The 25338-nt window shown below is 34.4% G+C and overlaps 4 protein-coding genes, 1 non-coding gene and 1 pseudogene across 6 annotated transcripts; 5 read left to right on the forward strand and 1 right to left on the reverse strand.

The window, feature by feature from the left end:
- The first annotated feature begins 7366 nt into the window (after positions 1–7366).
- On the forward strand, positions 7367–9291 carry LOC121810976 (cytochrome P450 94C1-like). The gene has a single exon (XM_042211725.1). It carries the CDS (start codon positions 7490–7492, stop codon positions 8933–8935), a length of 1446 nt encoding a protein of 481 aa, XP_042067659.1. The 5' UTR covers positions 7367–7489; the 3' UTR covers positions 8936–9291.
- Positions 9292–14774: 5483 nt separating this feature from the next.
- LOC121811443 (60S acidic ribosomal protein P2B-like) lies at positions 14775–16609 on the forward strand. The gene is made up of 3 exons (XM_042212300.1): positions 14775–15036; positions 16018–16253; positions 16362–16609. Exons 1-3 carry the CDS (start codon positions 14949–14951, stop codon positions 16389–16391), a joined length of 354 nt encoding a protein of 117 aa, XP_042068234.1. The 5' UTR covers positions 14775–14948; the 3' UTR covers positions 16392–16609.
- A 749-nt stretch (positions 16610–17358) lies between these two features.
- LOC121741556 lies at positions 17359–20522 on the forward strand (annotated as a pseudogene).
- LOC121742769 lies at positions 19782–19934 on the forward strand. The gene has a single exon (XR_006038114.1). It is a non-coding gene; the product is annotated as a U4 spliceosomal RNA (small nuclear RNA).
- On the reverse strand, positions 20507–22612 carry LOC121741557. The gene is made up of 6 exons (XM_042134386.1): positions 22409–22612; positions 22091–22240; positions 21932–22005; positions 21749–21867; positions 20886–20969; positions 20507–20810 (listed from the first exon to the last, which is right to left on the reverse strand). Exons 1-6 carry the CDS (start codon positions 22413–22415, stop codon positions 20714–20716), a joined length of 531 nt encoding a protein of 176 aa, XP_041990320.1. The 5' UTR covers positions 22416–22612; the 3' UTR covers positions 20507–20713.
- Positions 22613–22711: 99 nt separating this feature from the next.
- LOC121741558 (60S acidic ribosomal protein P2A-like) lies at positions 22712–24561 on the forward strand. 2 transcript variants are annotated; one of them, XM_042134387.1, is made up of 4 exons: positions 22712–22817; positions 22939–23028; positions 24036–24265; positions 24360–24561. In XM_042134387.1, exons 2-4 carry the CDS (start codon positions 22941–22943, stop codon positions 24384–24386), a joined length of 345 nt encoding a protein of 114 aa, XP_041990321.1. In that variant the 5' UTR covers positions 22712–22817; positions 22939–22940; the 3' UTR covers positions 24387–24561. The 2 variants fall into 2 exon arrangements, with proteins under 2 accessions (XP_041990321.1, XP_041990322.1); XM_042134388.1 differs by having other exon boundaries at positions 22724–22817; positions 22936–23028.
- The last annotated feature ends 777 nt before the right edge of the window (positions 24562–25338 follow it).

Here is a 25338-nt window from a genome sequence, read left to right on the forward strand (position 1 = left end):
AAAAAAAAACAAAAAAAAAACACATTTTTCTGGATTAAAACGACGCCCACTCGCGGGCCGGCGAGTGGGCGTCGCGGACAAACCGGTGCTAGCCACGTGGCGCTGGCGCGTTGCGAGCTGTCTCGCCAACTCTCCCTCCGGGACGAAACGCCCGACGAGACGAGACCAAGACGGAGGACTGCATCGCCGTCTCTTATCCGTCTCGTCTCTCCGAGACGAGACCGAGACGGATAAGAGACGCGTTGTGGATGCTCCCTTAGGCGAAGAGAGAGAAAAAAATATACTCCCGAAGTCGTGCTCAGTATGCTACTTAATTCATCTAATCATTATTTGTTGGTAGGATAGATTTTGTGATTCCCTCTCGACCATTTTCTCACTTTAACCAAACTTCCACCCATTTGTCTTACATAAGGAAATTCCAAAACCAACATTTAATTATATAACTTCTTTTTTATTTTTTTAAGAAGATCAATAATAGATTCTCACCTACGCTAAGCTATTGATTAGACGGCAAACGTCTTACCAATGTGCTAAAGTAAACCTTTTGCGAATATAACAATTTTGAGTCAATAACGTTTAATAAAATTATTTTTTGAGTATCAAAAACCAGAAGTAAATCATTGAAATTAACAAAAAGGTGTACTGAAATAAATAATACTAATCGATATTAATGTAAGGATAAACAGTTAGGTAGAGACAACAAATGACAGTTCCCATCATTAATTTAGTTGTCTATTTATATATTTATGGAATATGATTTAACATAAAAAAAACACGAATGTCCTAGGTTGCTAACCAAAAACAATCTGTACGTGTGATATTCGTTTGATACATAATTGTCATCAAAATAAATGTCATTTTAATATAAAAAATCACAAAATGAACATGTTATTGTAAAATTAAGAAGCGTTGTTGTATTTTGTGTGTATATATTTATACATTCATTGGATAGGACAGGAAAAAACTATTTTCTTCTCAGTTTTCAATTGAGCAATTTGATTCCGGAAAGGATCAATAAAGAAAATACAGAAAGAAATTTGTATTCCACTCGACTCAAAAGATAATCCTTATTTCGTAAAATCAGAACTAAAACGTTTTTATTAGGTCCTATTTAGTCTCGAAAAGCGATAAAGATATAATCACTATAACTGGAAATGAATGACACATAAAAAATTAGTTAAATGATGAAATTAAAGCAGCTAATTATGATAAATTAATTACTTTAATTAATACTTGGCCAAAAAGGAGAGGAAAAATTAGTCAAAATGCAAAAAGTTGGCCAAAGAATCAAATATTTCTGAGTATTGGTTCATTTTATCAATTTAATTTAATTATAGTAGTACATTAAATATAATTATTTATGTCATTAACTTTTACAAGTCACATCAAAATTAAAGCTCGCGATTTATCAATGTTCTCTATAACATGAAAAGATGATTTTTGAGGTATTCAGAAATACTTTTAAAATATCAGGTCATCCGCAAGGTTGTCTCTTAACCATCTCATCTCTTCACTATTCATGAACCCCACTGTACTTTTCATCCCATCTATTAACTAAGAGACATCATCTGCAACCCTCCATCTCTTAATCATCTCATCCCTTAACTATTCATTCAATTTTATTTTTTATTTTATTTTCAACAAATTCAATTAATAAAAACACACTTCATTAAATAAAATAAAATAAAATTACAACTTAAAATTCTAAAAAAATAAAAAACCACATTAATAAAATCATAAAAAATTAAAAATTACATAATTTAAAATTTTCCGCTCACTCTCTCTAAATTCAAAATCTCAAAACTCAAAGAAGCAGAATAAAGAATTATTTAATGGCGATCATGTGCGTCTACTGGTTGCCAAATTTTGCCCAAAAATTAAAAATATGTAAAAACGACTATAAACGGCTAGTATAATTTTGGGATTTTTTTTTCAAATGTTTTCTAAATTTAAAAAAAAACAAAAAAAACATACATTTTCAACGGAAATAAACGACGCTCACTCGCGGGCTGGCGAGTGGACGTCACGAACGAACCACAGCTCGTCACGTGGCCAACGTGCGTGGCGAGACAGCTCGCGGACTGCCTCTCCGCGACAAGACACGGAACGAGATGGGGACGAGGCGGAGCCCGCAACGCTGTCTCGATGCGGTCTCGTCTCTCCGAGACGAGATAGAGACAGCAACAAGACGGGTTGCAGATGCTCTCAGAATCAAACGAGAGCAATGATCATGTACAACGCTCACACTTTACAATTTGAGGTGATTAATTGTGTAAATTACTAGTAATGAACTTTACAGAATTAAAAATTCGACACAAATACGGAAAAATTGCAACCATTTTATTTTTAAAAAAAACATACACATTTCAATTAAAAAAGTATATATAGTGCAACAAGTGGTGCAAATGAAATGAAGTGCAACGAGCCGTATATATAGAGTTGGAGTAAAAAAAATATAGCGCTCGCCGATCGCGTCATCACAATAGCGGAAGAGCGATCGTCTAATGCCATCACACCGCGGATGACCGCTCGTCCACCCCGTTCGTCCGTCCCGCTTTCGCCGACTGCAATAGCGGACGAACGCGACGCCCGAGCCGCTAGCCGGTCGGTAAGACGTGTGTTCGTCCGCTATTGCGGATACTCTTATTCATGGACGGAGGGAGTACTATTTAATTACTACTCCCTCCGTTCTATACTAATAGAGTCATTTTCCCATTTTGATACGTTCCATAATAATAGAGTCATTTTCCTTTTTAGTAAAAGTCAACACATTTTTCCACACCTACTTTAGTCTCTCTTACTTTTTTCTCTCTTCATCTCTCTACCTTTTTCATTTGAGTGATGCTAAATGGCCATAATGTGGCCGGCCATAAAGAGTTAATTTAGTCCATTTACATGTATAAAAAATTAGAATTACCGATATAAACTTATATGTGTGTGAATGGACTTGTAAGTTGATACTTATCTTTGAATTTCACTACGTAAAACACATTAATATCACGAATTACTGTATACGTTGAGCAACAATCAAGAAATGACAGTAGTAATAAGTTGAGCAAAAACTACGAAATAGCAACACTAACATGTTGAGCAACATATAATGAAGGTGATATAAAAGTAAAATCAAGTAGTATTAAACCAAAAATTTGAAAAAAAATCTATTTTTTTGTTATTTAATTAATTTATGGTTGGCCATAATGTGGCCGCGTAGCTTTATTCTTTTCATTTTCCACTTTATTCTCCCTTTACTTAACTCACCTAACACATTTTTTCTTAATCTCCGTGCTGAAAAGAAATGTCTCTATTATTGTGGAACGGAGGGAGTAGTAGATCAAAATTTAATGCGAACCATTATTAATTTTTATAGAAAAAAAATTTATTGGCTGATATAATTATCTCCACAACTATCTTTTTAAATAACAATGAAAAAAATCTAAAAAACGTGCAATAGGTCTATTTTTCCTGATTTGGAGGAATAGTATATGCAATAGATACTTGTCAACATCATCGTACGTTAAACTGTTAATATACATTAATTTCTCATTCAAAACGTGCAAAATGTGACTTTGCTCTTTTTAGATTCGAGATAAATGTGAGTCATCAATTTTCCAAAAGTAAAAGTAATTATTTAATATGTCCTTTTTTTCCTGCCTGTTAATTTCCAGTTATGAGATAACGACTTCAAATTGCACAGTTGATTGCCCACAACTGGCTAAATAGGTAGTGTGTAATAAAATTGATTTATTATGCAAGTAGAGAAAACGACGTTAAGTCCAGCACGCACAATATTGTGAATAGAGAGAACATAAGGAATCATGTCGACATGATTTGGGACTGAATTTAATTTAATTTAATTTAATTTGTTTTTAATCCAATCTTTGTATGGTAATTAATATGGTTCAATTTATTGTGGAACATTGAAAAATAAATTTTAGCGTGTCTAAGTTGAACACAATAACGTTCATTATTCGAACCAGACTGTTTTATTTCGTTGTAGCATGTAGATAATGTGTTATTGAAATACTTATAACAGAATAACTGTAAGTTGAGTCGAGAAGAAACACTCTCGGGCTGGTCAAAGCAATCGTTATTTAGTAGGCCAGGTAATGTCAAAAGTATATATAATAAGTCGTTAAATAGATAACTCCTAGCTTGACAAATTATAAATTTGAAACCAAGAAAAAATAATGAACGAAACAGAAAGATTGTAAGTTCAGACAAGAAGAAACGCTCTTCTATCATTCTGGTATGGTGTATTTAACTTGTCCTGGTTAGCTAACTTGATGAAGTTCGGAGAATGAACCGGCTATGTATCTAGCCAGAGCTATATGAAAAGCGTGAAAACATGTTATACTAGTATTCACATTTTTTTAATATATGTATTTTACTTTCAAAATCACATCAATACCCAATAGTGATTACGATTACGGTCAACTGAAAGACCGAGATCGTTGTCGAAGACGAAAGGATTTTAAAAGACTTTTGACGTTACCAACCGATTATAGTTAATTTTGGTGGCTTGAAAAATATTGGCATTTGACTCATGTGAACACTTTACCAAACATGACTTGCAAAACGTTAATGACAGTAGTATCTATTAGGCATGGGTACATTTTGATTTGCAATAAAAGTCGAATTTGTTTTAATAGACGTCATTATTAAGAAATTATATCATGCGATTTTATTTAATATAAGCCGAATTATATTTGAATAAATTGTACTAGTTAGAAAGTAGTATCATCACCGGGTCCATTATATCGGATTCACACGTAGCATATCCGGGCGTGTTTGCAGTTTGGTGAGATTTTTATTGCTAATAAATTAATAATAGGTAATGTGCTAAAAAAATTCTAAACTTAATTTTGTATATTTATTTTAAATTATATGTAAATTATGGAATTTTGATTTCGGTGCTAACATAGCATAATTATATAAGACTTAGTTACGTGACACTATCAACCTCTAACAAAAATAACGTAAGATTGTGTGCCAAATGAAAATTTTTATTTGGTATAATGTTACTTTGATTTACTGTCTATATTGTAACATTGTTTTTATTAATCCAATAATAACACAAAGTTATCATACAATCTTATTGTCAGAATCTTGATTAATTTTAAAGTCATAACAAATCAGTAATTCGATACTCCAGAAGCAAATACCCCAATTATTAAATTTACTACAACATTATTATTATTATTATTAAATTCTGATTGGCCGATGACGTCGACATGATTCTAGCAATATTGACACACATGCTATACAAGAACGAATAGTTGATTAATGTATGTTTGAATATTAATTAATATAGTATAGTATAATATTTTGATTGAAAAATGTTGATTCAAAAGTTATCTAGAAAATCCGATTGTCGCATGCTGTCTAAATTATTTTTATTACTGAAATTTTCAAAGTATATTAAAAAGAATTAAAATTAGCACAAGTTCCACTATACTCGGAGGGCTAAATCAATTTTCAACAAGTGGATTTTTTATTTTTCTAATATATATCCACCAAATTCGTATTGGTTGACTATGACTTGGCCTTTCGTAATATTCGTGTTTCATGTGTAGAGTCGAAAAAAACAACATATTGATGGGAATAAAATTTCATGCTTACAAAATATTTCATGGTTAAATATAATTTCCTTAATTATTGAACCATATATTTATAAAAATATATATCGTCATTGGCCAACACTTACAAATAGAGAGCTCAAGGGCTTGAACGGTTGAACCCCTACCAAACTTATTTTTGTAATTTTTTTATATAATATTTAATTTTATTCAAATTTCATATAATTGTTATACAAAAGTGGCTATAATTATCCGAATAAACTAAAAATATATTATCAAATAAAATTTAAAATACACAATTCCTATATAAAAATTTCAAACTTAAATTTAAAATATATGCCGAATTTGTATTTATTGTCTCATGGTGAGGCAGTATTACCATTATATGATGTCTTAATTCTAGATGGTTGGAATTGGTATAACGAGCTTGGTGTATGTAACAATTTAAAGAATGTTCCAATAATAGTTCAAACTCTAAAAAGGGATATCATAATAGTACTAGTATTTTTTAAATCTTAAAAATTGACGTGTGTGTATATAATTCACTATATATACCTCAAGTTTTCTAGTCAAGCAGCATCCATGAATAAATATGAATAAAACAACAAAGCATAATGTATTGTTAGTCAAAATCTCGAGTTTTGACCAACCCCATTTTTTTTTTCTAAAATTATTTGGAAAGTAGTCTAGAATTCTTTAGAAATTATGAAATTGAAAAAATTGGGCGTCCAAATTCAAGGCCAACCTCCTATTTGGACTGGCAATCTAAAACGTGGTCACCTGTGTGACAATTCAAAAAAGGACTATATATGTATATATAAATATAATTAACAATTAACAATACCATGAATAATTAAGTATACAATTGATCTTGATGTCGTTAACCTAAACAAAGCCTATATTTTTACTCAGAGCTAGGATTAATATCTCATTTATTTTCAATAACTATTATATATGTCCACATAACTCATTTAATTATAATCCTAAACACTACTTAGTACTCCTTATCTATTATTATTAATTGGCTCATCACAATTATTGTTGGAGAACGACTCTTTTGTGCTCGACTAATTCATACTACATGCCAAAATAGATGACAATTACCTGTTTTAATTAACACTTGATCACTTCAATTAAAACTTCATTTAATGGCAGTGCGTGCTCCTAGTCCTATACAAGTCTTTTACATTACTTATTTTTAAAATAAAAATGAGTCACTTATGCCACACCATGACACATAACTAAGTTGTCCAAAAGTATATAAGTAATAAATGAGACATTTTTGTTGTAATCACAGCATACTTATTTAAACTAGTGTTAAAAGTAAGTAGGTGAGTTAGTGGTTGAGAGAGAAGAAAGAATAAAACTAGTGTTAAGAGTAGTTGAGTTACTAGAACTTACTACTAATACTCAAACTCGCTAACATTTTCTGAAGAGAAACATTAATAGTTCCTTATTATATGGCCATCTCACATGCACATTATTAAACAAAGATGTTAATCTGGTCACCCCACCAAATTTCCTGTTAACTTTATTAAACTAAATTACTTAAATGATTATCAAACATATTCACACACGCATACAATACAACACCTACGCTGTCTTATCAATATTTTGTCACACGCGTTTTTTGTGCCAATTTCTTCGTGCCTTTTCCCTATTTTCCCAAATCGACCCCTCTCCTAATTCCCACTTTCAGCTGTCAAATAACTGCCAAATCATCCCAAAAAATCTAACCCACCACTAATAAAATTATTTAAATATCCATTTAATATTTGATTTCAAAACCAGCCCACAATTTTCCCACACAACCGAACATTATATATTCACACACATCCATCTCGCCTCTCACCTTCCCATCATTAAACACTCTCACACCACTCTCTCTCTCTCTCTCTACAAACCAACCATCAATGGAGTTGCTGCAGCTCGGCCTCGCCTCCCTCCTCTTCCTCCTCTCCGCCGCCATGGTTTTTGTAGCGCGGATGAAGCCGTATTGCGCCTGCGAAACTTGCCAAACTTTCCTCACTTCGACGTGGACGCTGAAGTACAACAATCTCTGCGATTGGTACACCCACCTCCTCGCCGAATCCCCCACCGGAACGATCCACGTTCACGTCCTCGGCAACGTGATCACCGCCAATCCGGCTAATGTCGAGCACATGCTGAAGACGAATTTCGTCAATTATCCCAAGGGGAAGCAGTTCTCCGCGATTTTGGGAGATCTCCTCGGCCGCGGCATCTTCAACGTTGACGGCGATCTGTGGCGGTTCCAGCGCAAAATGGCGAGTCTCGAGCTTGGGAGTGTTTCGGTGAGATCCTACGCGTTCGATATCGTCAGCTCCGAGATCGAATCGAGGCTCGTTCCAATTCTCCGATCGGGATCCGATTTCGATCTGCAGGATATTTTCCGGCGATTCTCCTTCGACAGTATATGCCGATTCTCCTTCGGATTGGATCCGGAGTGCTTAATTCCGTCGCTTCCGGCGAGCGATTTCGCGGCGGCGTTTGATCTCGCGTCGAGGCTCTCGGCGGAGAGAGCCGTCGCGACGTCGCCGATTGTGTGGAGGATGAAGCGGTTTCTCAATCTCGGATCGGAGAAGAGGTTGAAGCAAGCGATTAGATCCGTCCACGGACTCGCGGAGGAGGTGATTAGGCACAAGCGCGAGCACGGCGGCGGCGGCGGAGATCTCCTTTCGAGATTCATGGCGACGACCGACGATGAAGTCTTTTTACGAGACATCGTCGTCAGTTTCCTCCTCGCCGGCCGCGACACGGTGGCGTCGGCGCTCACCACCTTCTTCTGGCTCCTCAGCCGGAACCCCTCCGCCGTCGAATCTATCCGCGAGGAGTCCGACCGCGTGATGGGGGAGTCGAGAGACGAGGGCGCGACGTTCGCGGAGCTCCGGGAGATGCACCACCTGCACGCGGCGGTGCACGAGAGCATGCGCCTCTTCCCGCCGGTGCAATTTGATTCGAAATTCTGCGAAAACGACGATGTTTTACCCGACGGCACTTTCGTCTCGAGGGGAACTAGGGTTACATACCATCCGTATGCGATGGGGCGAATGGAGCGGATTTGGGGGGAAGACCGGCTCGAATTCGACCCGAGTAGATGGCTCGAAAACGGAGTTTTCAAGCCGCAAGACTCGTTTAAGTACCCGGTTTTTCAGGGCGGGGTTAGGGTTTGTTTGGGCAAGGAGATGGCGTTGGTGGAAATGAAGGCAGTCGCGCTCTCTCTAATACGAAGGTTCGACATTCATGTGACCGGGTCAGGTCAAGGTCCAAAGTTCATGCCCGGGTTGACCGCCACTCTGCGTGGTGGCCTACCCGCAATTGTTCAAGAGCGGAAGCATTAGGATTTGAAAATATATATGCTTCCGCTTCAGATTTGGACATGCGCATCTCGTGTGTGTACAAAACGAACACGTTTTTCACGTGGGAACTGCTGCCGAGGGGACAATCGGTAGGCAATAGTTATGGTTCGTGTCTTCGGGCAATCCGACATAGCACACACCATATGTTTGTACTATACATATGGCGTTTGAGTATTCGTAACTTGTCTTTGTATTATGTCAGTACAAGCCGCCACATGTATACGAAAAGATCGTTGACTACGAAAAGAAGAGAATTGTAATTAATTAGAAGATGGTTCATACAATGTGAAATCAGATTCACATAGTGGATGGAGTACAATAAATTGAACATTATATTATTTGTTTATTAAGGTTGGACCACACATTATAATCAATTGGATAAGCCAAATAGACCAACGTGAAGTGTTTCGTCACATTATATGATTTTATTTTTGTAATTAATTAGTATTGTGTCTATTTCATGAACATGTATTACTTGGGGTCATTGTCAAATAATTTATTCTCTTTATAGCTAGTATATCAAAAGGCTAGTATATCAAAAGGCTTGAAGTCGTTACGTACATGCACATACATAATAACTCAATTATAAGTTATAAAAACATTTCACTTCGGAATATATTGATACCTACTTGTCGTGAGGTACAATGGACTTATCTTGAATAATATGTCTCCTCCATTTGGACTTTATGCAGATGTATTAAGTTTATTCGATGATTAATTTAATTAGAATCCTATATATCTACATACATAGTTTAGATAGTGTTTCACATGCATTACCGCCCAATGTTTCTGTTAATAATTACTATACCACTTTCATGTCGACAAGCATACATATATAATCCAATAAATGAACTAACAAATGCATAAACAACCTTGTTTTATTTTTTATTTTTCATTGCTGGCAGTGGCAGCAATCATTAATTTGATTTCTTCTGGTAATTTTGCTAGGCAAAGAGCCATGCACGTCGACTTATTACTTTTTCATGAATAATTAATTAACAGTGTCGTGATCAAATTACTTGGATATTTGTATCCCACATATTTAACTTAATATTTATATTCTAGTCTCTTTAAAATATTACTTTGCTACATCAAGTCATTTTTAAATGCCGTTTATCAGTTGGCAGTTGTCTGTTTTATAATTTTATTAAATAAATATAGGTTGAGTAATCAAGTACAAGTTGTATTAGATTTAATGGTAGCCAATTAGTCAACTCAAATATATTAAATTTTAATACACCGCCGCCCATGCTCATTTTCACACATATATTAATTTATTTTTTGGTATAAACGATCGGTGATACTAAGCAAGTTAATTCCGATAATATAATATTAGACAATTAGATCGATTGTTACAACTTCTAGGTCAAAGCCATTATATATGTGTAATTATGTATATATGTGTATTCAAATCATGGGGTTGTGGAATCCATATGCAATTTTATCTTATCTTATTTTATCAATTATTGGTATGTATAGACAAGGTAAATAAGTAGTACTTTTAAAAATTGATGTTGCATGTTAAAGGGGTCGACTACATAAATTGTCAAGGGTAATTTCTTATGTTAATTAATTTAGAGAAATATGAAGTAAAAACCCTATACTAGTTTTTTCTTCCTCTTGCATTATCTACGGTGTTTCACATAATTAACTAATTAATTAGATAACTTGGGGTCCTTCATCAACAATTTATTATACGAGTAATATAAAAATATTTGGATAATAGATAAAGGGATAGATCGAGCTTTATTATGTCATAGAAAGGGATGCATACACTTGTTTAATCAACTTCATAAATTGATTTAATGACAGTTTTAAACCGTTCATACTTAACTGATTCATATATTAAGTCCATTTGGCAACTAGTGTTTCCTCAATGGGACAACTATCTTGTATATTAGAATATCTAACAAAACAAAGTGTCGCAATTCATATTAGAATACTCCTAGTTCTCTACAATTTCCTCCAAATTCATTATGATTCCGTGGGATAAATTAGAGAACATGCCAATAGATGCAACATATATTGTGCACACTAATTCACCGTCTAATTTTTGTTCGAAGAAGAAAACACCCAAACATAGTTATAAGAGAAATAATTATTTATATACTCTCTCCGTCCCAACTTAATTGTCACTCTTGAAGTGGACACGAGTTTAATAAATGTAAAGAAAAGTTGGTTGGAAAAATTAGTGGAATGTGAGATCCACTTTTTAATATTGATTTTATAATAAAATGTGAGTGAAGTGAGTTACAGGAAAGTGTCACCTACTTACCATTTATTGTAAAAATAAAGTGTGACAATTAAGTTGGGACAGACTGAAATGGAAAATAGTGATAATTAAGTTGGGACGAAGGGAGTATTTTTGTGTGCGTGGACAGCATTGGCTCCATAATTTTATTGCACATATTATAACATTAACACACCTCGAATATAATGTCTACTCTATTTAGTACATCATATATATACCTTTCTCTAAGTTTAATTATTGCAGTGAATAAAATAATGATCCAATTAATCATGCGCACGATCAAGAATCTTTATCTAGCACACTTAGACCTATTCACCTCTAGCCAATAGAAATGGAGCCTCTAGATTTAGAATCGGAAAATGTGCACTAACCAAAGGTAGCAAATTTGCCAAGTCACGAGATTAGACACCACTAATTACGCCACAAACTAATGACTAAATTATTAACCAATACAAAATATATTAACGAAATTATAATTTTTTTTGTATAATAGTCTGCAGAAAACTGCCGCATGTCTTAATCTTCGACACACTCATAGATTTTGGCGTCGATGGTGTTCGATTGTCGGTTGATTGATCATGTTTTTATCTAAAATTTGGCATCTTAGATTTGCCTTTTTTGGAGGGGATGTGTGTAATTAATCAGCTATCTTAGAGTTTTGATTACAATTAATCACCCATGTGATATGGTGTTAGCTTCTACATATAGAGGCGTGTCTCAAATCTAGTGTTACTTCACGTGAATGTTAATTTTTTAAAAAAGAGTGAACTACACTAATAGTCTCTGATTTTGTCGAAAAATGCACCAATGGTCCTTAAAATTTTTTATATCATTTTTGATACGATAAGACTAAAGTAAACCTAGGCACCACTAGTGTGAATATTTAAAGTTCTAGAGCATCTTGGACCTTTCTACTGTCCTTTTAATTTTTTTCATTTTTTCTTCCATCACCATTTTCTTTTATAAACTCAATTATACTTTCATTTAAATAATATTTGATGCTTTATGATTTTAAAAATTTAAATAAGAAACCAAATGTTTTAATTATGCTTTATTTATTTTTAAAATTAAATATTATTTATTATACGACTTAATCGGTATGTTTGCAACGAAAAAATTATATTAAACAGTAACATTTAATATTAAAGTGGATTATAGAAAATTCTTTGTGGGATTTATTTTTACTTAAAAATTTTACTTAAATTTTTATTAAAAAATGTTACTTAAATATTAAAATGTTAATATACTTAAGTGAAAAATAAATATTTTAATTATGTTAATTAAAATATAGTATAGTGAAAAATATTTTTTAAATATAATAATTAAATTTATGAATTATATCTAACATAAATTAAAGCTAACTCTTACAAGTAACATTTTTTTACTAAAAATATTAAAGTGAAATATAGTAATTTTTTCATTATAAAGCTTAATCTATACGTTATTCAAGTAATTATTTAAAAAATTTAAGTGAATTAATTCAAAAGAAAATATTTTTTGTTGTAAAAAGTGCTTTTATGTAGGTCCAAAATAATTGCATGATTGAAGAGGTACCAAAACTGTAATTCCCAGATACCGAAAATGCCCTTCATGGCATTTAGGAGAGTTTTTTAATGCAGAGGGATATAAAAGACCGACAGGTATAAAAAATGTAATTTTTAGGGACCAAATAGACTATAAAATTTTTTTATGGATCATTGGTGCATTTTTCGACAAGATCAGAGACTATTAGTATAGTTCACTCTTTATTTGTGATTTAAAGTGATGCTTGTTCTTACTACAAGATACAGTTTTATTCGGTTCGATTAGTTAATGGGTATGAATTAGAAAGACAAGAGTTTGATGTTACAACGAACCATATGCATACATAGTAAGTAGGTGTTGGGGCTTGAGACCCTACCAATTATTATATTTTTTTCTATTTTAAAATATGTGAAAATAATAATAAAAATCTCTAATATTTATAAAACCGAAATTTATAAAATTATTATAAAGTAATTGCGCATCTATCAATATTTTGGCTACTCCCATCACTTGAAATAACTACGTATACATACTAGTATTATCTTCAGAAAATAAAGGTTACTACTATCATTCATTAGAAAATATATTAAAACAACCAAGCATATTTTTTATAAATATATCTAACTACATTTATATGTTGTTCTTACGTACATTCACAAATAAATATTCCATTTTCTTGAAAGTGCAATAAAATATTAAGTAATTTTCTAAGCCCAGCCCAATTCACTTGGATTGAGCTCCGATTTATGGAAAAAGCCCAGTCAATTATTTCCATGGTTGAAAATAATCTTAAGATTACGACGACTGCAATCGGAGAGATAATTTAGCTAATCGAATTATTCTTTACAAAATCAATTTTAGATTATGATATTGAGTTAGTTAATTTGTTTTATTAGAGATTTACTGTTGTTAATTGATTTATCGTTATACAAACTGACGAACTAGTTAAAATATGAAATATATAATTATACTTTAAAAATTAAATACCCAAACAAATTGAGAAAGATGTTCATAAAAGACTCCTATCATGTAACTAAATACTTAAAATGTTGTTCTAAAAGACTTAGTATTTATTAGGAAAAAGAGCTTATTTAAATAAATCTCACAAGCCACATATATTACCGTGTATAATTGTCGTGGGATAAATTTACTAAGTCCCGACATATAAAATAGTAGTAGTAAAAATTTGTGGTTTTTCCCATTGACAAAATAATAAAAAACTTGGTGTCGTAAGAAAAAAAAATCGTTGTACTTAAGAAAGGACGACCTAGATACATACCTAATTAATCTACATTGATAAATCAAAATCTTAAAAGTAAAAAGCATTGTATTCCAAGTATATCCTTTAATTAAAATATATCTCCAAAATTTAATTTCGCGCACGCCAGTAGATTTCACATTCCGGAAAAAATTTATAGCAAATTATCATTATCTAAAATGCGGAAAACAAAATTAGGCTGCTACCTCATCATATATTTAGTTGAAAAAATTGTAAAAATTACAAACTTCTTAATTTATAATTCAAATTTTAGTAAAATGTGGGACTGACCAATTTCCGTGAAATTACAAACTTTGAAAATTTTCATGATTTATTTGACAATTTTTCCAAAAAAATTAGGGATATTATGACACAAAAATATTATGGCAAAATGTCATTTTCCTTACTTATATTATGTATACAAAATTATTGAGATGTATCATTATATGTAATTATGGTAGAAGATCGTAAGTATCAATTAAAATTCCAAACACATGTAATTAATACAATAAGGAAAAGGAAAGATACCTAAAATCTTATATTGCCAATGAAATATATTTAATTATGCTAATTATTTTAAGAATTAAACACAGCAAGGAAATATGGAAAGAATATATAAAATCGTATATTGCCCTACAATTAATTAAGCTAATTATTTTAAGAATCAAACGATGCCCCTAATACAAAAGGAATTAAAAAAAAGGGAAACAATACCTAAAATTGTATATTGCCGATTAAATACATTTAATTAAGGTAATTATTTTAAGAATTAAACGAGGCCCCAAAATTAGCCCAACCAAAAAGCTCAATCAAATTCTTAAACCCTAAACCAAAGAATTCTATAAATCCTCAACTCAGAAGGGTAAATTCTCTAACCAAAGAATTGAAGGGTAATTCTTCGGAGTATTTCTCAGAATTAGTTCTTCTTTTTCATCCGTTTATTGATTTTGGTTTCGAGAGAGATGAAGATCGTTGCTGCTTATTTGTTGGCTGTGTTGGGCGGCAACGCCTCCCCCTCCGCCGATGATATTTCCAACATCCTCGCCTCAGGTTCATATATACTCTCTTCGCATTCATGTTTATTCAACTCTTCTTTCTTGTTTGATCATTGAATTGTGTGAAATTGAATGTTTCCCCTTGGAAATTGAGTGTTTATGCGCGTTGTTAATTTAGTGTAATTTATATATGCTTCTGGAATTGTTTATGTTTGCTATTTGATTTTTGCGTATGTTTCGTTTTTTTTGTTTGTAATCGTAATTGCGGAAATTCTGAGTGTTGATCATTAGGTTTGTTTCACCGAATTTTTTGTTGAATTTATATTCAGCAAGATTTTTAGTCACGGTGCTCTTACGTATAAATTGTAATTTACTGGTTTTGTTTTATCTTACTTATCGGTAATATGCAAGTATACATGGACATTGTTATGGATGTAAATTGTTATGGATGTAAACCATAATTTTGGTTTTCTTTTATTATTATTATTATTATTATTATTATTATTATTATTATTATTACTACTGTTGATAGAGTAGGAATAAATTTCATGAATTCTTAGTTGCATTTACATTCATCGAGGTTTGTAGTTACTGTTTCACTTTTCCTACTTATGTAGCAGTAGTAATTAAGGCTCCAAAAATTATCCTGCTTAGGAAATAAAGATCTATGCAAATGTAAAAGATTGATTCCATATGATTAATTTGCATTATTAATTCTGTAAAATATTGATTCCATATGATTTAATATTTGAATGACGGTATTATAGTTATGCCCTGTTTCCAATATGATTAACCATGAATTAATTTGCATTATTCATTCTGTAAAAGATTGATTCCATATGATTTAATAAATATTTGAATGACAGTATTATAGTTATGCCCTGTTTCCAATATGATTAACCATGAATTAATTTGCATTATTCATTCTGTAAAAGATTGATTCCATATGATTTAATAAATATTTGAATGACAGTATTATAGTTATGCCCTGTTTCCAATTCGCTGTGAAGTTGTTCTAATACTATTCGTGTTTCAGTTGGAGCTGAGTGCGATCAGGAAAGAGTTCAACTCCTTTTGTCTCAAGTTGCTGGCAAAGATATCACCGAGTTGATTGCTGCCGGGAGGGAGAAGTTGTCTACCGTACCCTCAGGAGGTGGTGCAGTTGCTGTCGCTGCACCTGCTGGTGGTGGCGGTGGCGGTGGTGCACCTGCAGCAGCTGCTGAGGCGAAGAAAGAAGAGAAGGTGGAAGAGAAAGAGGAATCTGATGGAGAGGTAAGCTGTCAAAACTTGTAGACTTTGTCCATCTGTCTTGATGCATATGGTAAATCCTACGTGCTCGAATTGGACGTCGTGGACTCTAATTATTTGTTTCTTTTGCAGGATATGGTGTTTGGTCTCTTCGACGACTAAGAAATTTGTGCACAATGAAGAAATTTAGTTAGTTTAGCTGGGGAAGAATTTGCTGCTTGAATGAGAGCCTTTTGCACGGTGAAGATATTACATTAGTACTTACTTTGTTTTGAATTTCAATTGCTTAGAATGATTCATTTGCACAATGAAGGTATACTATTACATACTAATAATATAGGAGTATGAATTTTTGAAGTACAATGGTTGTTTGTGTTTAATTCTTGATGTATTTTAATTTCTTCTATTTTCGTTATACGAAAATTATCATTTAATCTGCAGACCATATACAAGATGAAGAAAGAACGAATATCTCAATTTCTATTCATTGTCTTCACACCCCATAAAACCGCTAACACGAATAAAAATCCCTTTTGAAAAAAATAAAAATCTAGGCACATCAGATTATTTCATATTTTAGTTCTTTTCGTATTAGTATTAAATTATATATTTTTTAATAATTTAAACCAAATTATATTTGCAAGAATATGAATTGAAGTAGACCTGAATTCTCAAAATATCCAAATTTTCAAAATTATACTATGCTATTACAAACAGAATTGGAAAATTAGAAATATTTTAAATTTTTCTAAAGAAATTCAAAAATCCAAACCAATTTAATAATAATAATAATAATATTAATTTTATTATTATTATTATTGTTATTATTATTTTTATGATGATAGAAATAGTTAAAAATATATATTATACTCCATTTAAAAACAATTAATATATTAAATAGCGTGTATAAATTCTACTCCATTCATTCGATTCTTTGAAAACCATTCTGAATATAACTGAAAATTCGAAATATTTTATCCAAAATTAAGTAATTCAATTCGATCCAAAAATTCGAATCAAATCCAATAGTACTCCTACTATTTTTATTTGGTTCAGTTTATTCAAAATTAATTTCAATGAGATTTTTAAAACAATAAATAAAAGGTCGAAAAAATGTCTTATCTACATGAATCCAAATCAACCAACATTAACTGTAAAAAATTACTCAAAATAGCCCCAAAAAACCTGCGGCCTATAGCTATGGCGACTGCCGCAGCTTCGCTTCACCACTTCATCTCCAATCCCTTCAACCCGGGCTCTTCCGCCGGATTCCGGCGGCCGAGGAGCGCGCGCCACCTAGTGGTTCGGTGCTGCGAGGCGGCGGCGGTTGAGGTCGCCGAGAAGAGAAAAACGGCGGTGGTGAAGAACGGGAACGATTCGCTCGAGATATGCAGAGTCCTCAACGGCATGTGGCAGACCAGCGGCGGCTGGGGCAGAATTGACCGCGACGCCGCAGTCGACGCTATGCTGCGCTACGCCGACGCCGGTCTCTCCACCTTCGACATGGCTGACCACTGTACGTAAATTTACATTTCTGCCCCTCACGGACGAGAGTGGAAAAATCTAGAGAGTTATTTTATTTTCATCCCTCTTTATTTAATTTATTTGATTTAGTTTTAAATTTACCATTTCTGAAAATAAATTTAGCATACATTTATCAAGAGTGGTTGAAAATGTAAGTCACAAAATGTTGGAAAAATAATTATATTTGGTCAAATTTTGGTTCATTCCACTATTTTAAAAATCGGTTGGAAAATATTTCCAAATTTTGTATATTATGTGGAAATCGGGAAATCATATGTGGACGTGACCATGGTTAAGTCAAAACATACAATCTATTCATAATGAAAATGACGTTGTTTGGTTAACGTTAATAGTAATATATTATACAAAACCAAAATTCATAATTTTTCTACTAGACCAGAATTTGACCAAATGTCTCCTAGTGGAGAATATAAAAATTATAGTAAGAGATAATGTGACATATTTTGACACAGAATATAGGAAAATACATACGGTGGAGAATAGATTGCTAAGTAGTGACTCTTAGCCTTTGGAGTTTTGGGATTCAATCTGCCAATGGCAGACATTGTGAGCAACTCATGTTCATGGAGTCTTCTTGAATCCAATCCAATCAAGAAAAGGGCTAAACACAATAGATCAATTCCAACTAGAAAATTGGTGTTTAGCCCTTCTCAATGCTTGTTAACCAATGACAAGAAGAGAACTGAGGTCAAGAATGGGAAAGATTCCTTAGACATCTGCAGAGTGATCAACGGGACGTGGCAGACGAGTGGTGGCTGGGGTAGAATCGAGAAAGACAATGCGGTCGAGGCCATGCTTCAGTACACTGATGCTGGCCTCAACACTTTTGATTTGGCTGATATATGTAACAAAACCTACACATGACTTGTTGTACCACTTCTTGACTCGTCTCATTTATGTCGTTGGCATTGTTTTGATGTCACGCTTGTTGGTTGACAGATGGACCCGCGGAAGATCTCTATGGAATTTTTATAAACAGAGTGCGTAGAGAGCGCCCACCGGAGTACCTAGAAAGCGTTAGAGGGTAAGTAAGTGAGTATAGTAAGCAACGATTCGAGTTCTTGATAAGAAATTGGAGAGATTTCATAAAACTGCGGTGAATGCAGTCTTACGAAATGGGTGCCTCCGCCGGTGAAGATGACTAGCAGCTATGTTCGCGAGAGCATTAATGTTTCCCGGAAGAGAATGGATGTTGCCTCTCTTGACATGCTTCAGTTTCACTGGTAGTTTGTTTTATCCGTTGGCTAATTACTCTGTTCGGCCTCTGTTTCGTGTTGAACTCGTTCGTTGTTCTTTCTAGGTGGGACTATTCGAATCTTGGCTACCTCGACGCCCTCAAACATCTCACAGACTTGAAGGAAGAAGGTTTGTTTGTTTGGTTTTTCGCTCATGTGAATGTTGCTATAATGGGAGTTGATTAGGTTGGATTACTTTAGCATTTGCTGTGTAGGTAAGATAAAGACAGTTGCTTTAACCAACTTTGATACTGTGAGGCTTCAGAAGATTCTAGAAAATGGGATTCCGGTTGTGAGCAACCAAGTAAGAGATTTCCTAGTTTTCTCGGATCGTCGCTGCATGGTGTAATTCTTGACGTACGTTCTCTTTCTTCAGGTGCAGCATTCGATTGTTGACATGCGTCCGCAGCAGAAGATGGCCGAGCTTTGTCAGCTCACCGGAGTTAAGCTTATAACGTCTCTCTCTCTTTCTCTTAGCATTTGCGTTTATCGTTGCATAATCCAGACTGCCAAACGCCTCACTGGAAGTTCATCGACAGGTATGGCACGGTGATGGGTGGACTGCTATCGGAGAAGTTCCTCGACACGAATCTAACGATCCCTTTCGCGGGCCCTCCGTTGAACACTCCTTCGCTGCAGAAGTATAAACGGGTAAATGAGTTGTTTTCATGAATGAATGCCTAAACCATATTATCCCACATCGGTTAGTAAATTGGAAAAATGAAGTGTGGTTTCTTGTTCATAAAAGGGTGGGTGAGTGGGAGAGAAAGGCATCTTTGCGCTTGGGGCAATGACGCAGCTAGTGAGGTTCTAACTGAGGCGCGTCTATTGCTGGTTGAAAACTATTTCCAAACCCCTTCTTCGGCCATTGCTCGACTCTGGCCGTCGAGAATTTCTGGAAGGGCTCCCTTTTTTGGCTAAAGCCCCACATAGCAGTTGAAATTTTACTATTTTTCTTTGTCCCAATCAAAGTGACATTTCTTGATCGGCACGAGATCTTCTTCTCTCCCGTATTTCACCTCTGTCTCCTCTTTCAACAAAATGCAGATGGTTGATGCTTGGGGAGGATGGAGTCTTTTCCAAGTTTTGCTGCAGACTTTGAATAAGATAGCTATCAAGCACGGGGTTTCAATTCCAACGGTTGCTGTGAGATACGTTCTCGATCAGCCAGGCGTGGCTGGATCGATGGTCGGAGTTAGACTTGGTCTGGCAGAGCACATCAAAGACAACAATGCTATCTTCTCACTTGTTCTTGATGAAGAGGATGTTAGCAACATACTGCAAGTCACCCAGAAAGGCAAAGATCTCATGAAGATTATCGGCGACTGTGGGGACGAATATAGGCGTGCTTAACGGTGTATACACAGTTTATCCAGTTACGGACTCCAATTCAAGGAAACTTGTCCCATATCGGTTGTGTAAGATAACATGAGTTTATAGATCGAATAAAATCAATCTTGAAAAACAAGAATAATATTTGAACATTCCATTGGAAGATCACAAGTTAATTTTATTTTGTATTGTTCTAAACTGATTTCATTTATGGAAGCATTGCTAACTGCAAATGCTACATTGAGACTGAACACTGTCACTTCATATATTATACAACAAAATGGATGAAAACAAGACTCAGTTTAGTTATTAATGAATTATATTCCTCAATCATTTAGGTGAAAATCAAATTAGATATACGAGGGCAATCTTTCACCAGAAGAACCATCTCTTCTTGGCACTCGCTTCTGCACCGGGTTCATCTTTCTTCCTACTCTCCAGCCCTAGCTTTAGGGCATCCAGTCGCTTCCTACATTATAACGTAGGTAAAAACATTATGCAACCATCTTTGACCCATGAAGGTTCAGGATCAGAAAGCCCTTACTTTGTATCAGTAAGGCGGCCATGGAGACTCCATCTTTGTCGAAACCCTTCCATGCCCTCGACTCCACTTGCCAAAATAAAGCGCCTACCAATACAAGGCAAGAATGTGCAAATTAATAAACTTTACACAAGCAGCATCGGATCTAGTCTAGCAAGCTTATACATTGCATATGCTCGCAATTCCAAGACCCATTAGTGCTAGATCAAGAGGACCTGCAAAGGCGACTCAGTACAACGATAGAGCGATAGAGTTATCCTTTCCCCACTTTAGTTCAGCATTTCCAGACAAAAAGGAGAAAAACCAGCAGAAAATGTGGCTCGTGAATTGCCAAAAAAGAGTGTCTTAATGATCATCACATACAAAAACCTAATATCCAATCTTCTCTAGAGGAAGATTTATAAGAAAACATCCTAATTCTTGTTCAGTTGTTAGTAGATAGCTCACAATAAGAAAATATTTTTGGTGAAGGAATTCAAAAATATTCAAGAACTAAGCCGATCAGCAATAAGTCTAACCTGGCCTTTTGACAATCTAGTAAGGTTATACATTGCATATGCAGGCGATTCAAAGACTCATTAGTGCTAGATAGAGAGGATACACAAAAGGCAACTCAGTACAAGCATCGTGTAACCATTTCCCCGCACCAGTACTTGCCCGGTTCAGCATTACCAGAAAAAAGGAGAAATATGTCTTTTAATGATCATCACATACATAAACTTAGTAGTTTGTATCCAAACTTCTCTAGACTAAACTCATTATCTATACATAGAAAACGTTCAAATTCTCGTTCCTCATGCTACTTAGCTCACTATAAGAATGCATTCGAGAAGGTTGCTAAAGCATTTAAGTGGCGATTGACATACCTCTCTAATTGAGTTGCTTCTGCCTCCAACTGCGTAGATCTTTCGTTTGCCAGATTCAAAGGCATAGACATCCCTAATTTCCTCTCACTATCTTGCAGCCTCTGTCTAAGCTCCTTATCCTGCAAAAATTTGAGTTTCTCTCATAAAAAGTTTCTCTACCAACAATTGATTACTAAAACTCACCCTTCTCTCAGCACATTGCTTATACAATGCAATCTCATCTTGACAGAAGGGCTCAATGTCATTAATTTGCAGACCTACAAACACACAACCAATCAAAATCCGAAAACTCGACATCATCCACAATCACTAATTCATGAAGAAATGATAAAGAAAAGTTACACAGGAACAAATTCCGCAAAATTCCATCACACAGATCGACTCCCTCGAGCACGTGTGAAGCTATCTCCGGTGGAATCACCGGAGAAGGCGGCCCCATCATCAGATCATCACCCACCAGTATAGTTTCCTCCATGCCAGGCTTCGAATCGACTGTGTTAACATACATCAAAAGCAGTAATGATCAACAAAATATCCCAATAATTATATTTTCTCATCACTTCCCACCTTCTCAACGTCAGAAACCAGGTAACGGAATTCATCAACTTCATTCAAACCGAAAAAAAAAACGTTTAAAAGGTAGAGACAAAGCTAGATTACCATCCATGGCGGCAACTCGTTATAGAACATAAGCTGCTCGACGAAATGCCTCTGAAAACAAGCAACTCAATTGGATATAAACAAAAAACAAAACTATCAAAACCACTACAGAAAAAAAGTGTATAACATTAGCTGCAGATATGACCGGGAAATAAAATTTCCGGCGACGAAAAAATCACCGCCGATTACTAACAGAAAATCTGCTAAAAATTTATGAACAAATGAAATTCCCCAAATATTCCGGAATTAAGAAGTTGGACTATTAGTTCGGCCCAAATAAAAAAGGCCCAACAAAATCCGGCCCGAACCACCTAAACCCTAATATAAAAACTAAATCTTCAATCGAGAAGAGCTCGCGAGTTTCAGTGGTGTGATCTTCATTTGTGCTTGTCTCTGTGAAATTTCTCAGGTGAATATGGATGCTGCTTCTCTATCTAGTTATTGATTGTTGTTTGTTGTGTCTCGATTTCTCGATGAAATTGAATTCTAATGTTCTATTATTGATGATTTTTTTCTGTTGTTTTTAGTAGCAATGAAGGTTGTCGCAGCTTACCTGTTGGCTGTTTTGGGAGGCACCGCCGCCCCCTCCGCCGAGGATCTGAAGGGCATTTTGAGCTCAGGTTTGTATCTTCGCGACTTCCATTTATCTAATTGTGTTTCTTTCTAAGTTATTTGTGTTATGGAATTAGATCTAAATTTACTATACTAGTATTGATTTGCATAGCTCATTCTTCCACCTCTATTCATTCATCTTTAATTTGTTCATTTAAAAAAATTAGTATTTGATTTGCATGAAAATTGATTGTACAATCTGAAATTGGTGAGGAGTTTTCCAAATAGTTGTTTCTCTTACACTCATTGTTATTTTTGCTTTTCTTAGTTGTTTTGGGGCTAATTTGATGTTTGTTTTTGTATTTAAATCTCTTATTTTGCAATTGTATATTTGGTTGTATGCATTGATCATCTACAAGAAAGAAACTCTGGATTCTGTTGTGTTTTGCGTTTTTTAAATTGAAGAGAAGGCGGCGAATGAATATTATTTTTTGCTTTGGTTAATTTAATCTATATTTAGGATTAAATGATATCTTTTGAACTGTTTTTTCCTTATCAAATTACTATATTGCATTATTGACTTCCAAATGCTTCTCGAAATACTTTAACGACTATACATTTGAATATGAGAATAGATTTCATTAGATTATCTATAATTTGATACTATCAGTGTAAATGATAGGCAAGTTTTGGATTTAGAGACTTAAACTAAGTTTTATCATTGCTCACTTGGAATATTGGCGTGTTTGAAGATTACTCATATTATAATTAAACATACTTGTGGTTCATAACGAGCTTACACTCTGTTGTATGCTGCTTTATTTTGATTGAGTGTATAGTCTGCATAGAATTAGTGATCTGTGTCCTACTTGTCACAGTTGTGCAAACTTATGTTTAGAGTGTTTCTTTCTATTGTTTGTTCGGTCTTTGTATGTTACTTAGAGTGGTGCAAAATACATTAACATGAGACTAATGGTTTTGCTAGTTGGTAACATGACTTTGGCTATACTTGAATAATGTGTGTGAGTCATTTTAATTCTTAAATTGATTACTTCATACCCTTTTCCTTTTCCAGTTGGGGCTGATGCTGATGAGGAAAGAATTGAGCTGTTGCTTTCTCAAGTTGCTGGAAAAGACATTACTGAGTTGATTGCTGCCGGGAGGGAAAAATTGGCTTCCGTACCTTCAGGAGGTGGCGGGGTTGCAGTTTCTGCTCCCACTGGTGGTGCAGGAGGTGGTTCTGCCCCTGCTGCTGCCGAGGCAAAGAAAGAAGAGAAGGTTGAAGAGAAAGAAGAGTCTGATGATGTAAGTATAGATTTATGAAGGTATAGATATAAGTTTCCTCAATTACTTTATTGTTTATCTGACCTGATTCTTCTTCTTTTTCCTTCTGGTTCAGGACATGGGCTTTGGTCTCTTTGATTAGATTTTGCAAATGCAGCCGTGTATCGAGCAAGCATTCGCTGCATTCTCTTCAATTTACGTTAGTAGAGAAATTTTCTTTTATGTCATCGGTACTGGAATTTCGTGTACGAACAATTTGAGGACTAAGTATAGTGTTCTTGTTTTTGAATGTTATACCCTCTTTAATGTTTTTGTTATCCATGCTTCCATACTCTTGTCTTGAATTTTATTAAGTGCATAATATTTTATTGCCTATATTCTGTGTTAATAGAGTCGTATTTCTATTTACGAATTACCAATGTAATTAAGTTATTTTTATTTTTGGTAAAATTTAACACATTTAATATCTGTTCATTCCCTATTATTTGGGACCTAATAGAGTATTTTTTGGGGCGATTTCGGTTATCTGGTTACCTAATCAGACGTCAGCTATACTCGATTAATATATTTGCTGGAATTTATTTCAATGCCAAGCTGAACATTTTGTTGAGTTGTCAAATTGTGTGTTGTGTACTTACTAGTTAGTAGTAGTTGTCAAATAATTGTGCTGATTAAATTAATTACATAATCCATTATATCATTTGGAGTATAAAACATCCCAACCCTACAACTTCTGCCATAACATACACAAAATCACATGGTGGGAACATTGTCCTTTGCATTTTCCGTATGTAATTTGTGGCAAATATGAAGTTGGACTTCGATCCTTTATTCTTCAAATTGCCAAGACATGTCAATTTATTCTGTTGCAATTTTAATTTTTGTTGACATCTCATGGGCTACTTGGCTCGTCCTATGCAGTGACGGTTGGAGGTGTGTTTGAGCGAGATCCACTTCCGACCCCCAAAAAACTCCGCCTCAATCCTTCTCGTTTCTACTAATTATTTATTTTTGGACTGAGGAGGTAGAGTCGGTCATTACAAAGAACATGACATCTCGGTTGTAGTATTGTATACAATGAGGGAAATTTCGAC

The sequence above is a fragment of the Salvia splendens genome, chromosome 7, assembly GCF_004379255.2.
Source record: "Salvia splendens isolate huo1 chromosome 7, SspV2, whole genome shotgun sequence".
NCBI classification, from domain to species: Eukaryota; Viridiplantae; Streptophyta; class Magnoliopsida; order Lamiales; family Lamiaceae; genus Salvia; species Salvia splendens.